Source organism: Neophocaena asiaeorientalis, unplaced genomic scaffold (assembly GCF_003031525.2).
Source record: "Neophocaena asiaeorientalis asiaeorientalis breed wild unplaced genomic scaffold, Neophocaena_asiaeorientalis_V1.1 scaffold132, whole genome shotgun sequence".
Taxonomy (NCBI): domain Eukaryota; kingdom Metazoa; phylum Chordata; class Mammalia; order Artiodactyla; family Phocoenidae; genus Neophocaena; species Neophocaena asiaeorientalis.
This window is the reverse complement of record NW_020173393.1, coordinates 2,890,610-2,904,982: the sequence shown is the minus strand read 5'-3', so window position 1 is coordinate 2,904,982 and position 14,373 is coordinate 2,890,610. Positions and strand designations below refer to the sequence as shown.

The window sequence follows — 14,373 nt, the reverse complement described above, 5'->3', positions numbered from 1 at the left end:
CAAAAAAAAAAAAAAAAAAAAAAAAAAACTGCATGAACACCTCCTAAGTGCCTGCCTGGCACTCTGGCTCCTCTTTGCGTGCGTGGCACCTGCACATACTGGGTGTCCTCATCTTCCCTTCCGCGCATTATTTGGCAACTGACCACTCCCTTCTCGAGATGCTTTTTCATTCGACTTCTAGGGCTTGTCTCTTGGTTCTGCTCCTGCCTCACTGGCTGCTACCACTCAAGTCTTCTGCTGGTTCCTCCTCATTCCCCTGATCTCTATACCTTGGAAATGGCCCAGAGCTTGGTCCTCTGACTGATTATCGTTTACTTCCTAGGTGATCTCCTTCAGTTGCAGAGCTTTCATTAACAGCCACATCCTGATGGCTCCTGACTTTGTATCTCCACCCTGTACCTCTCTCGATCTTCAGTCACATAACCAACCTCCAACTCAGCATCTCTACATGATAGCTCATGAGCATCTCAGACTTGAGAAGATCAAAATCAAACTCCCAAGGTCTCCTCCCAGATCTGCCCCTCCAGCCAACTCCCAGTGTATTAAAACCTTTGGAGTCATCCTTAATACCAACGCTTCTCTCACACCCTATATCCATCAGCTCCACCTTCAAAATAATCCCGGGATACGTCTTCTCTCCCGCACTGCCAAGCGTCCGAGCCACTAGAAAGCACTGCCTACTGCAGGAGCCTCCTGACGGCCTCCTTCCCTTCCTTCTCCTGGTTTCCCTCTTAGTCTACAGAGCAGCCAGTGCTCTTTCTAAAAGACAAGTCTGATATGCCTCTCCTCTCCTCCAAACCCCCTCAAAAGCTCCCTATCTCTTCAGGAGTCAAAGCCTTTAAAACGGCCTCTGAGGGCCTCCACGATCTGCCCCTAACTCACACTTCTGGACCTCGCCTGCTTCAGGCCACAGATATCCTTGCTGTCCTCTGCCAGGAATGCTCTTCCCCCAAACATCCACATGGCTCACTCCACTTTCTTCTGGTCTCTGCTCAAATGTCACCTCACAGAAGCTTCTCTGTTCACCCCAATTAAAATGGCAACACCCACCTCCCCCCCGCACCAGCCCTTACTCTCTCCTAATCCTTCTCTCTCCGTTAACATTTTCTGCACTGAGGACACGATGCTGTTCTAGTCCCAGCACCTAGTATAGTGTGCCTGGTGTGTTGTCAGCACTCGATAAATATTTGTTAAATGTTCAATGAACAGTTATTAAGTAAAGGGACATGTCAGGATGCCACCTTCCAAAACATCAGAGTAAAAATTCCTCAAGCCACGATCTGAATCCATTTTCCAGGATGCATTTGACAAACACTGGTCCCATAAGTTGCACTCACAAAAGGTCAAATGTTCTAATCAGGGACACATTAAAGCTGGCCCATCTGGGTGTGAGCAGAGTAATTGAGGGCTTCAAGATTCATGTTTTGAGGAAGATTTTGACTGAGATGTAAATGCTTACAACTCCTTCCTGCAAATCTGGAATGCCTAAGCTTTCATCCAAGTTTGGATTTCTTCAACAGGTTACTCGGCCATTGGAACTTGGTCCTTTTCAATCCTGACACCCCTCCTAACAACCCTGTATAAAAGGAATGTGCATGATTCATCATTCTCTGGTGACTGTTCTGTTAATATACAGAATTAAGTAAATAACCAGATCACTGGTTTGATAAGTAAACTAAAAAGGACTTAAGAGACTTAGGAACAATTTTCATTCAAGTAACATGTTCAGCCCAATTTGCTCCACTTCTCTCTAGTAAAAAAGGTGAAGCAAAACACTAGTTGTGGAGGTCAGGGTTGGGGAGGTAGGCAGTTTTACAACCAGAAGCTCTAATAGCCTAGGATCAGTGGTTCTCAAAGAGTGGTCCGGGAATCCACTCCACCAGGCTATCTGTGCAGTCAAAACTATTTTCATAATATTAACACAGCATTTGTCTTTTTCATGCTCGTTCGCTCACAAGTGTAGAGTTTTCCAGAAGTCATACGACATGGGATGTCACAAGAGATTGCAGAAGCAAATATGAGACTATAGCTGTTTTCCATTAAGCCCAACATTAAAGAGATTTGCAAAAACATAAAACACTGCCACTCTTCTTACTAAATATTTGTTATGGAAAAGTTGTTTTCCGATTAAAAATATTATTTATATTAACTTAAATGGATTTGTGGATTCTTCATTATTTTTAAATGAAGTAATAGTCTTAAAATTTCTTGGTTTTAATTTCTAATATGGTAAACACAGGTAAATATAACCCACATAAACAAGAGCTCTTTGAGATCCTCAAATTTGTAAGTCCTGAGACCAAACAGTTTCAGAACTTCTGCCTCAGTTATTTGAAATAGTGCACCTTCTGTTCGCATTAAGAAAACTGTTAAGTTTCTAGCACTGTGATGACAAGGCTCTCTTGCTCCAACCAGAGTCTTCAGATATTACTAAATTCATACTAAACTAGTAACTAGCTGAGGTCTCTCACTACTTAAGTTCAGGGCTTTCCCAGTAAATGCCCTTCCCACCTCTCCCAAGTACAAATCACCTATTTATGAAGCCCAAACCCCACTGTCATGAATCAACTCCACATTAGTGGGATGTTTTAGTGAAGAGTAAAACCTATTTTGTAATCAAAATAAAAGTGAAACAAACTTTCTGTTAACACGTTAAAATGGCTGGACAAATTTTCACTAAATTTGATAGGTCTGTTTAGGATGGTCCGAATTGTTATACGGCATACATAAAATTCACTTTGGAGCCACCTGGAAAAGGAAGGGATTAATCCTCCAGCTGACACTGAGGACAGATTTTTTTTTACCAAACTTTGGAGGGAACTGTGGGGCTGGTTGGCCATTAAATACTGGATATGGCATGTATAAAATTCTCTTTGGGGGTTGCCAGGATAGGAGGGCAGTACAAAGAGATAATATCCATCCAGAACATTTGAAACTGAGGTATGAGATCTACACTGCAAGTGACTGAAACGTGCCATATGTACTAAAATGCCGGAGATGAAGAAGACGCACAGCAGTTTCAAATATCACACCCCCTCCCCCAACTGAAGCAGCCCCACTCCAAGTCACTTCTCACATAAGAAACTTCATGTGACATGTCTCACGGTGAAGAGCACCAGCAGGGGTTTATTTAGTGATGGTTAATGATTCTCTCAAACAATGTAGGGCAGGCCAGCTAGTTTATTCGTATTGAATCTAAACCTTAGATCTCTGGCTTAACAATAACATAGGAAACCTTTAAAGACACAATAAATCTTGCGTTAAATCAGAGCTGGTTTAAACCAGTCATAAAACTTCTAATACTCTGGGCTGGCAACTACAGCATGACAAATGTTCAGTCCAGGTACAAAACCACATTTCATTCTCCTTGGCACCCAAATCTGAAACAGATCTGAAAAATGCTGAAAAATTGTTTTTCAAAGGCTTTCACCACAGACCCACTGCTACCAGTCAAGCAATCATTTCTTCATCCCCCAGGAACAGTTCTAAATGAGAGGGATTGTTCTTCTGATCGGCTTGCCTTGGTGGGTATGTAAGAACTCAGAGAGTTAAATTTCAAGAATGAAGATTAACTGAGATGCCAAGAAAAGTTTTTACTGCAAGCACAGTGAGCAGAAGGAGATGTCTCCTCAACCAAGGCGGCCGCAACGTCTGCCGTTAACTAAGCTCTCCGACAAGCCTTCACTGGTTAAAGCACAGTAATGAGCTTCTTGCTCTCAGGTGTACATCATTTCTGCCATGTGGGACATTTTCTTGGGAATATACAAGTAATATTCCATGTAGCCTGACAGGTCCTCAATGGTCACGTCATCCACGAAGACTCGAGCTTGCTCAGAACAGGAGCGGGGGGAGCCAGACAGAGTTCTTGTGTGAAGCGACTGAGAGTAGTCCTCCAGCGTGGATCTTCGCTCTGGGGCTAAGGGAGGGACGTTCTGCAGGCCTGAAAAGGAATATACCTCCATATCATGCCACCTCTTACACTGGCACTCCTTGCCTACGCATGCACATGGCTTGCCCTGGTTTAGCCTGGAAACGGATTGAAAGTCAGAGAGATCATTGGCCTTGAGACTTGCTTGGGAGACCTGGGGAGCATCAGAGGAGTCTTCCTCCTTACTCTCTGATGGGAGCCTTGGAACCGAAGTTCTCAAAGGCTCAATAACTGCCCCTGTGTGATGAGTATCGAGAGAAGCTGAGCATTCTCCTGCACTGAACTCTTTCGGGGTTGCAATTCCCAGCCCACTGCCGCCATCAGGGGAGTCCGCCTGGCTTCTGTGCTTGAGCTGGCTGCTCGAGGAAGCAGCTATTGTACTGCAATGTATAAACTTTGGAGGATGAAGGACAGGAGACTTAGAACGCCGACGACGCTGGGTCCTCACTGCTCCTCGTGAAGACTTCCTTGTAGACCTAAGAGGAAAAAAATGCACAAGAAGATGTTGGAATACAGAGGTCTCCTAAAGAGATTCTTTAAGATAGTTGGAAATTTGCCACCTCTCTGGTTTATGAGTCTAAATAAGTTTCCCCCAAAGAGATGTGCCTATCTATTTTCAAGCTGCCTAAGTCTCTGTGTCTCAAAAATGTCAACATCTCCTTATTACCAAGGTATAGAAACAGGAGAGGTAAAGGGGAGTTTTAAATCGCACTTCTTGGATGAAACATTTGGCGCAGAATACCCGTCTGCCCTGCCCAACCCTTGGCTTGGGAATCTCTGACCAGTGGGTCTGGAGAAGCACCCTGCACAGACAACTTAGACTGATGCTGTTAAAACCTCAATGTTGTGCTCCATGCCCTGAATGCAGCACAGCAGCTTCAGTACCCTGCGGGGCTAATGCTACAAACAGCCACTCTGCCGTGATGACTCAACAGAAGAGCAGATTTAGAATTCATTTCTATCACTGGGAACAGCTGAAAAACAGATTTAGACTCTCTGAAGTTTTCAGATATTGGGAATTATCAGACGTACTGTAACGTTTTATAAGATTTTAAATAAATAAGAATTGAGGGAGTTCCCTGGTGGTGAGTGGTTAAGAATCCACCTACCAATGCAGGGGACTCGGGTTCGATCCCTGGTCCAGGAAGATCCCACATGCCACGGGGCAACTAAGCCCGTGCACCACAGCTACTGAGCCTGCGCTCTAGAGCCCGCAGGCCACAACTACTGAAGCCTGCGTGTCTAGAGCCCGTGCTCCACAAGAGAAGCCACCGCAATGAGAAGCCCACACACCACAACGAAGAGTAGGCCCCGCTGGCTGCAACTAGAGAAAGCCCGCGTGCAGCAAGGAAGTCCCAATACAGCCAAAAATAAATAAATAGTAAAAAAAAAAAAAAAAAAGAATTGAGCAAAGAGAAAAAAGACTCAAAATTGCCAAGCAAATTTGAAAACAGAACCAAGTAGAACTTTAAAAACTTTGTAACTGAAATTAAACTAAATAGATGGGCTAAACAGCAGAACACATACAGCTAAGAAAAGAAAATACTGGAGGATAAATCTGAATTATTTACAGCAGGGGTCAGCAAACTGCAGTCTCTGAATCAAATCCGGCCCCCTACCTGTTTCTGTACAGCCCATGGACACTGCTCCCATAGGCTAGAACTGTGAGCCATGCAGACATGCCTGAGGACCCCGCTTTGCCCCTGTTCTTCCCTCCACTCCCTGTGCCCGTCTTCCTGGCCAGCAGACATGTGCGTTACACCACGGCCTGGGGCCCTCACTGGCTACCATCTACATGTTGGGGCTCTGCTGTCAACAATCGCTAGGCACTGAGAGGTAGAATCTCAGTTTGTATCAGGCTCTCTGGAGGAGAGAGGGTGTGCTGGAATCTGGGTGCCACTGAGGCAGAGAGTAAAACTGACCCTGGCAATGCTCCCTCCCCACCCATCCCACCAGGCTCATCATTTCAGCCTCAGGTTGTCTCAGCAACTGAACACAAAGTGTGCCCACCAGCCAGGATGGTGAACATCAAGCAAACAGGGCAGGGCAGGAGTTTTCTCCCTTTTTAAGTACCTACAAAATATGCCTGGATCTCACCTCTTGGCCTCCAAAGCCTAAAATATTTATTTTCTGACCCTTTACCAAAAAAGTTTGCCAACTCTTGACCTAGAAGACAGCACAGAAACTTAAGAGATTTGGGAAAATGTAAAAGTTAAGAGGTACGTAAGACAGAATAAAAAGTCTGGAGTCTCTGAAAGAAAGAATACAGTGAATGGGAACACAGGTAATTTTTTAAGAGATGATGGCTGAGAAATTTTCTGAATTGATGCAAGAAGAGAATCTACAGATACAAGAAGCACACACTAAAGCAGGACAACTAACTGGAGAATACCAAAAACAATAGGAATACCTTAACAGCAGCTAGAGAACTAGGCACATTATTTCCAAAAAAGAAAATTATTTGAAAAAAGATCCTATAAGTAACACATTTTTAAACTTAATTTAATGGACATATATAAAACCTAAGAATGATTAAAGGAGAGCCATTCTTCTCAAACACACATAGAACATTTATAAGAATTGACTACAATCCAGGCTATACAGCAAGTCTCAGCAAATTCACAATGAGAAGAAACGGTCTTCTTTAACTGGTGCATCTTGGGTTCTATATCATAACACACTTTTCTGGATACTTAGGAAAGAAAATTCAATAGTATGTTAAGGTGTTGGGATAAAAATCATCTGCAATGAGAAGCTCTTACCCATGCCAACTGTCTTTAGATGCACATGTGGTTTTAGGTTTGGTATCATCCACTGCTGTTCTGACTGATGCTCTGACACTTGTGCCTTCTCCAACAGACAGAGATGCTACGGACCTGAAGACAAGAACAAAGTTTACTGCTTAGAAAACCATGAAAGGAGGAGAACATATTGCTCTCACCAACCCAAATGCAACTTGTATTAATACCTTTATTATCTTTCTAGTTTGGGTTTCTCAAAAATTGCTCAGCTTTTAGTGTAAATTTTCCTCCAAAACCAAAGTTGGAGTATCCTTAAGAGCTCACAGTTGCAAAATCATAAGCAAAAGAATGATTCTTAAGTATAACCAGCAGTGGGATATAAATAGACTTTTAGGCTGTTTATCTGGGGCACATCAGGCCTTATGTCCAGGGAGAATGCTAACGACAATGACCACTTACTTTATATGGGCAAACCAGAGCCATGGAAACTAAGCTTAGGAGCAAAAACTTTAGGAGACTCAATCTAACTTTAGGAGACTCAACCTAAATGAATACTTTTTCAAACAGTATACAATTTATACAAAAATATTCTAATTTTTACAACCAATAAACTTGAAATATTACTCAGAGCCAAATCTCTGCAGTTTAAAATTACACAAGTAACATGGGTTCCCAGTAAAGATGAAAAATTTTAAAAGAGAGAAAAGAATCATCTATAATCTCACAACCCAGAGGTCACCAACATTAACATTTAACATCAACTTCTTTTGGACCTTTTCAATACACACATACATACACACATATACAGGGCTCCTACTATACATGCTGTAGTCTTGATAAATATCCTTTAGAAAGAGACAATCTACTAAGTAAAAAGATGTTCACTAAAATATAATTTAAAATAAACTTAAATGTCTAATAATAGAAAATACTGTACTATATAAATTATGGCCAATCTGTACAATGGAATATTAGGAATTTATTAAAAATTAACTGTGCAAAGAACTCTTAATGACATGGGAGAATGTTTATAACATAATATTATGTTATGCTTGTAACGTAAGAGAAAACAGCATGGATAAACACCTGTACGTATATTATGACCTCAACTGTGTAAAAAAAGTGAACGCTGTTATTACAGATGATCTAGATATTAACTGTGGTATTGGTAAATTGTGATTTTTTACTTCCTTTTTTATCCTTTTTTTTTGTTTTTGCAATTTACCCATAATAAGCATGTATTATGTTATAGTCTGATGAAAAGGACTATGTTGTTTTACAATAAATATATAAAGATTTGTCCTGATAAGACAAATACCATTAGAAACCAAAACCTGTTGAACAGGATCATGCTAAATTCCTGGCAAGGCTTGGTTACTTTATGAGTCAGTACCTCACATGTTCCATTTGTAAATCAGCAACAGTACAAAACAACTAGAAACGTATGATACACTATACAAGTCTTATTCTGCTTGGTCACAGTAGTGACTCACCCCTTGTACTCTTATGTGGTTTTCTCAAATGTTCTGCACTGCTCCTTCTCTTTCTATAACTTAACTCAAAGTAGAGCGCATGCTACAAATATATAATATTTGACCATATATTGTACAGACATTTTGAAAAGTTTTTTTTATGTTCCAAGTAAATTTTAGCGGCATGGAACTAGCTTAATTTTATGCTCCAACTTCTTAAAACACCAGGAAAGAGGTCTGTATATCAAGGGTTATATAAATGTATACACTAAGGGATACATGTACGTGTGCATTTATACATTCCTAGCATTTTCCTGATTAAAAAATATTTATTTCTATACCAGAAATCACAAAGGAATACACTATGACTGCAATCTGGAACTATTTGTTTTTCTGCTTTGTTTCTGTTTCCCAAAATAGCTTATAAAGTACTAATCGATTCTAATGGCAAGATGACCATATTGGAAAATCACTAGGAGAAGATACTTATTTGAAGTATCATGGAAGCAAATGTAAGCACCTGTAACAGCTACTGTGCAAATCTATTAGCATAAATTCTCTCATTTGGTAGGCCAAAAATAGTACTAGCAATAAGCAGACAGCTATAACGACAACTAACAACTATTTAATTTTACATGCACCAGGTACCGAATGCATTTCTTCATGTTGTCTTCAAGGTACCATATAAACGAATGGTTACGAGCAGAGGTTCTGGAGATAAACTGTCTGGGTTCAAATCCTGGCTCTACCACTTCTTACCAATGTGACCTTTTGCAAGTGACTTAATTCATCTGTAGCTCCTCTGTAAACTATATAGTATACTCTGTAGTATCTATCTTCTAAGTTGGTAGTAAGGATTAGATGATGTTTACAGAGTATTTAAGCCAGTGTCTAGGGCATAGTAAATGAATAATAAATTTGAGCAATCATTATTTACTCCTTGCTGTGGAGTGTTCAGTTTCCATTCATGAAATGAAATATTCTTATATCCATTAAAACTCTGAGATTTCTTCTGGCCTGGGGCAAAGAAGGGGCATGAAAAGAGTCCTGCATAGCACATTTTGCAAAGGGTGAAATATTAACATTCAGACAGCAGCTGGTCTGCAGGTGCTCTAATTAGTTTGGCCAAAGGGTTCAAGATTGATCTCAATGACAGAACCCTAATGAACAGGTTTCCATAGTGACAGGGTCAGCAATCAGAGCCCATGAAATCGCAATGTCTGCAGAGATTCCTATTGAGCCAATTCACTTTTAGTGAAAAATACTGTGATTCTCTATAGAGATGTATGAGGAACTCTCTGATGGGATACTGCCTAATGTTTGATTAAAAAGAGGTGGGGGGAGGGGGAAGGGGACCCCTCCTCAAAGTTAAGAAGAACCCCCAGCCTTGGAGTACAAATGAGCACCTACTTTTCAAAATGTAACAGAAGAGTTTCTTTTATAAGTAAAACAATGCTGTACAGAATTTGGTAAAATGTCACACTATTAACATTGACACCTTCTACAAATAAAAAGAAATTTTAGAAGAGAAAGAGCTCCCCTGAGGAAATGTCTATTTAAATCTAGTAAACAATTCCCCAATAATATATTCCATATTTAATTACCCTGATGCATCCACTCTTAATTTCTTGAAAGCAGTTTGTAGACTCTCCTCCTCTCCATCCTTGGCTTCAGATTTCATTGTGAAAGTTTTACACTACTATGGATGTTCCCGTTAATACTAAAAAGAAAATAAAATGAACAAAGTGAAAACAGGTGAGTTCAAACATATACTTTTGTTAAAATCTATATTCCTGATACTACCATTGCTTGTTAGGGGGAGAAAAAGCAAATTTCTACTTCTAAAAGGAAGTTTCAATGACTAGGAAACTGTAGGTTTTATATCTTAAGAGAAGACACATGAAATAATACAAAAAAAGTATATTTATTACGATGGAATTTAAACTGTCCAAATACTTGATGCCAATATCCTATTACACAGTTTTGGAAACTACGTCACCTAAAATCTGTGTTTAAGTATACTTTTTAACAGGAGGTGAAATCTCTCCAGTTGTAGAAGTCTAGAAACCTACAGACAACATGACCTCTACATCAGAAATATAAGGGAAAAGCTCAACATATAGGACTTTGAGCTTTAAAACACTACTGAGGGGACTTCCCTGGTGGCGCAGTGGTTAAGAATCCGCCTGCCAATGCAGGGGACATGGGTTCGAGCCCCGGCCCCGGAAGATCCCACATGCCGTGGAGCAACTGAGCCCATGTGCCACAACTACTGAGCCTGCATGACACAACTACTGAAGCCCACACGCCTAGAGCCTGTGCTCCACAACAAGAGAAGCCACTGCAATGAGAAGCCCAACGAAGAGTAGCCCCTGCTCACTGCAACTAGAGAAAGCCTGCGCGCAGCAACAAAGACCCAACGCAGCCAAAAATAAATAAATAAATTTACTAAAAAAAAAAAAAAAACACTACTGAGTGTTTGTCTCATCCAGCTCTAAACATTTCAGGTAAGAATAACTTTGTGACACATGATAACATTTCTCTAAAGCAATCCTGACCCAGATATCAATGTTTATACTCATATTAATATTCATACCCATGTATCAAGATGTTACCATTACTAAGGCAGGATTGCAAACAAGTTTCAATGATACTGCTTACTCCACACTCAACCTTTGTTTTCTTTAGCTTCAAATACTTTCTTACAAGAATAGATGAACTATACTTGCAACTCAAAAACAAACTTAAAACAAAATTAGCTAAAAAAAGAGGTAGAAAGTAAAGGAAAAAACTGAAATTATTCTATAGATGTGCCTTTAAATGATCTCCACTTAATCAACTAGCTTGATTAACAAAAGTTCTCCATTTCTTCTACCCTGACTTTTATATTTAAACCGAAAAAAAAAAAAAAAAAAGATGGGAGAGAGACCAACCAAAGCAACAAGAGATACAATAGAGAAGTTAATAAATTCTTTGACTCTAGTCTCCCATTTTTTTTTACTCAGGGTAAAAAATTTCTTAATACCACATCCTGAACAAAGCATAAATCAGTCTCTATAAACATATCACAGGGAATCAGAAAGAAAAAAAGTAAAACAAAAAATATAAGATGGGGAATTTTTGAAGCAAAGAATTCACTTTACCTTCTCTATTTCTAGAGTGCCCTTAGGCACTCTCAGAGGGAGCAGTGCCTCTCTGTGGATCCTTGGATCCTCTCTGATTCTGTATCTGCTCATTTCTCAGGGATGGGTTTGATGTTATTGTGAGACCTCTAATATTCTACAGGTCACGGTGTCATAACATGTTTGATATAATGTAACCATGTAGTACCAGTGGCAAAATTAAGAAGCAAGTGATAAAAAAAAAGAAGCAAGTGATCAAGACTATTTGTTTCATTTATTAATGTGTAGAAGGTATTTTAGGCAGATCTCTCTGGGGAGCACTGAAAACAGTCTCAAAAGAATTCAGCTAGCTTTCACCTCAACTTCTTAAGACAAAAAATTTAAATACACTCCCCATATGTATTTTGCTGGTTTACTTAACCAGTACATCAATTTGAGGAAACATTATCAGTTCCACATTTCACTGGTTCCTAATTCTTCAGGATTCAGAGTAGGACCCTCTCCCAGATACACAATAATGTCCTATATACTTGGGGAGAGGGGTGAGCAAAGATCACATATTCTATTATTTTTGAAGCTCCACAGCATCTAAAAGGGTGCTTCTGTAGTCTATAAACAAATTCTTCCTGCTGAAGAATACGGGGATACAAGGGAGATACAAGGGAGAACCTGACACCAGGACTGTGAACCCTATTCCTGTAAGGACTGGAATCTCATTCCTGCCCTAACACTACGCTAAGATGCTCTGCACCCAAACATGGAACTTTTAATTACACAGTGTTAAGTTAACATTACTGCAGGTGACCTCTAGATGTTAATACAAACTTAGCTAACATTCTTGTTGACACACTAAAAGATCCATCAGTTAAAAACCAAAACAGACCAAAATAAAACTGGCTACAGAGTAAAACTTTAGGAATGAAGTTCCAACTAAACTAGTCTCAGACTTGCAGCATTTTGATTACTCACCTTTTCCCTCAGTTATATTAACCCAGGGCAAAGGTGAATCTTAGGCATGACCGTAAGAGCTAAATCAGAGCATGTCTGTAATTACAAAAAGGCTTATTATGCTCCTCCCTCTTCCCAGCTTCCCATTCACTCAACTCAAGAGCTGTACAACTAACTCCGGGAAACATGTACATGATTTGCCCTTCTTCATTAATATTAAATTTGTGGGAGGCATTCTTGCAGTTTTTACTGCTCTAACTTCTTGAAATTGAACAATCCCCCCAAAGATCAAACTTCTACTTTGTTTTAAGTCAAATCACAAGGGGCCTCGGATTTTCCCTAACCTTTCAGAAAACACAAAATTCTTTTAAGTTCCTCCAACAAAAGGGCAAATTCCGGATTTTCTCTGACTTTCAACGAAGAGTATGTCTCACAATCTTATTTACATCTTGCAGTTTTAACCAATACCTCTTTGAACCTCAAGCCTAGGTCCAAATTTCCAGGACCCTGAAAAGAGCTGAGAACGATCAATAAAGGAGCTGCGCGCAAGCGTGTCATCACAACGTTAAAGATTTCGAAAATTTCCCTGCCCACCAGGAAGCGTGGAATCCGGGGAAGAAAATCGCGTCCAGCAACTCTGGAAGACGCAAACAAGACTAACTTGCAACAATCTGCCCCCGAGACAAAACACGTTCACGCTTCTCTCTACTCACTCAACCCCTACACTCTAGGTGCAAGAGCACTATGTTAATTCTTTTTACCCAGAAACTGGATCGGTCGTGCTTAAACATGGGGGGTTCGGAGAAAGGGGAGCTGTCCAGGGCCCTAGCTGTGCCTGCCCGGGGTCTCCAGCTGGAAAGCTGCTCCTTGAGGATACTCCCCGGGCCAGAATGAGAGACTTGGGTCAGGCCAATAGGCAAGGGGCGCAGGAGGAGGCGGGGGCATAGCCGAAGAGGCACACAACGAGACTGGGGCTCACTAGCGGGAAAGGGCAAAGGGCGGCCGAGAAAAGCGAAAAGGGGAAGCTACGGACGAGAGGGAGAGGGCGGAGGCGAGGGACGGGGCGGGAGCAGCGGAGGCGGGAAGGGGCGAGAGAGCGGAGCTCGGGCAGGGCCAGGCCGCAGCAGCGGAGGGGGCGCGGAGAAGCGCAGGCCCTGCCCGGCCCAAGCAGCCAGCGCCGGGGGAACAACGCGACGCGAGGCTGGACGACCCAGAGGAAGCCGCCCGTGGCCAGACCGGGCCTGGAGGCCGAGACGCGGTGCCGCAGCGCCTCCCCGTCACGTCTGGGCACGCACCTCCTCGCGCCAGGGGCGCTCCGGCGAGCCAGTCCGGTCACTTCAGATCGTCTCTCCCCGATCGCGGCGCCTGACTGACCCGGATCTAAATCCACGGAGGGGGCGACCCGCGCCTCCGGAGTCGCACTGCGCCTGCGTCACTCAGACACGCTCCCCGCCCCCTGTTCGTGCTCCTCCCACCCCAGTGACTGGGCAACGCGGCAGGCGGTGGCTGCGCCGGCGCGGGGCGATGGCCGCGCCTCTCAAACGCCTGACGCCCGCCCCTCGCGAAGCACGTGTTCCTGACGTCATTTCCTGTTATTCTCTTCATTAGTCCCGCCCTCCGCAAAGGATTCGCTTTGGAACGGGTTTTGGGGTGTGCCTGCTTCCTCCTCTCGGTCAGGTGAGTGAGTGGGCGTTGTTCTTCGTTGTCGAGCTGCGTCCACTTACCCGCGTCTCCCTGTGCTTGGTGCTCCACCTGGAGTCAGCGAGGCTGCGGAATTCTTTGGGGTGAGGCCGGAGTGGGGGGATTTTCACAGCGACGGAGCCCGTCTGAGCGCTTGGCCCAAGCCTCCTCGATGCTCGAATCTGGACGGCCTGCGACATCTCCAGGGCTCCGACACCAGCCCTGGACTCCCGGGGATCTTCCAGGGCTGCAGAGAAGCAAGGAAGTATTGGACACGGTCAGGACCGTGAACGTGACGCCGGAATTGGAACTGAAATGCCTTCGCTTTAATACGCCTGTTGTTTGACTTGAGGCAACTGCGTTTCCCTCTCTGGGCCTCATTTTCTCCCTTCCGTTAAGTGAGGACCTTGGACTGTTTCAGCGAATCTCGTTTTTTTCAGGCATGGACTCCTTTGAGAATCTGGTGAGAACTGTAGAACACC

General features: G+C 42.6%; 1 protein-coding gene across 1 annotated transcript; it reads right to left on the bottom strand.

Annotated features, from left to right (window-relative positions):
• Positions 1-3,100: 3,100 nt before the first annotated feature.
• Positions 3,101-13,673, bottom strand: OSER1 (oxidative stress responsive serine rich 1). The gene is made up of 4 exons (XM_024746895.1): positions 13,507-13,673; positions 9,746-9,861; positions 6,691-6,804; positions 3,101-4,404 (listed from the first exon to the last, which is right to left on the bottom strand). Exons 2-4 carry the CDS (start codon positions 9,820-9,822, stop codon positions 3,717-3,719), a joined length of 879 nt encoding a protein of 292 aa, XP_024602663.1. The 5' UTR covers positions 9,823-9,861; positions 13,507-13,673; the 3' UTR covers positions 3,101-3,716.
• Positions 13,674-14,373: the final 700 nt, after the last annotated feature.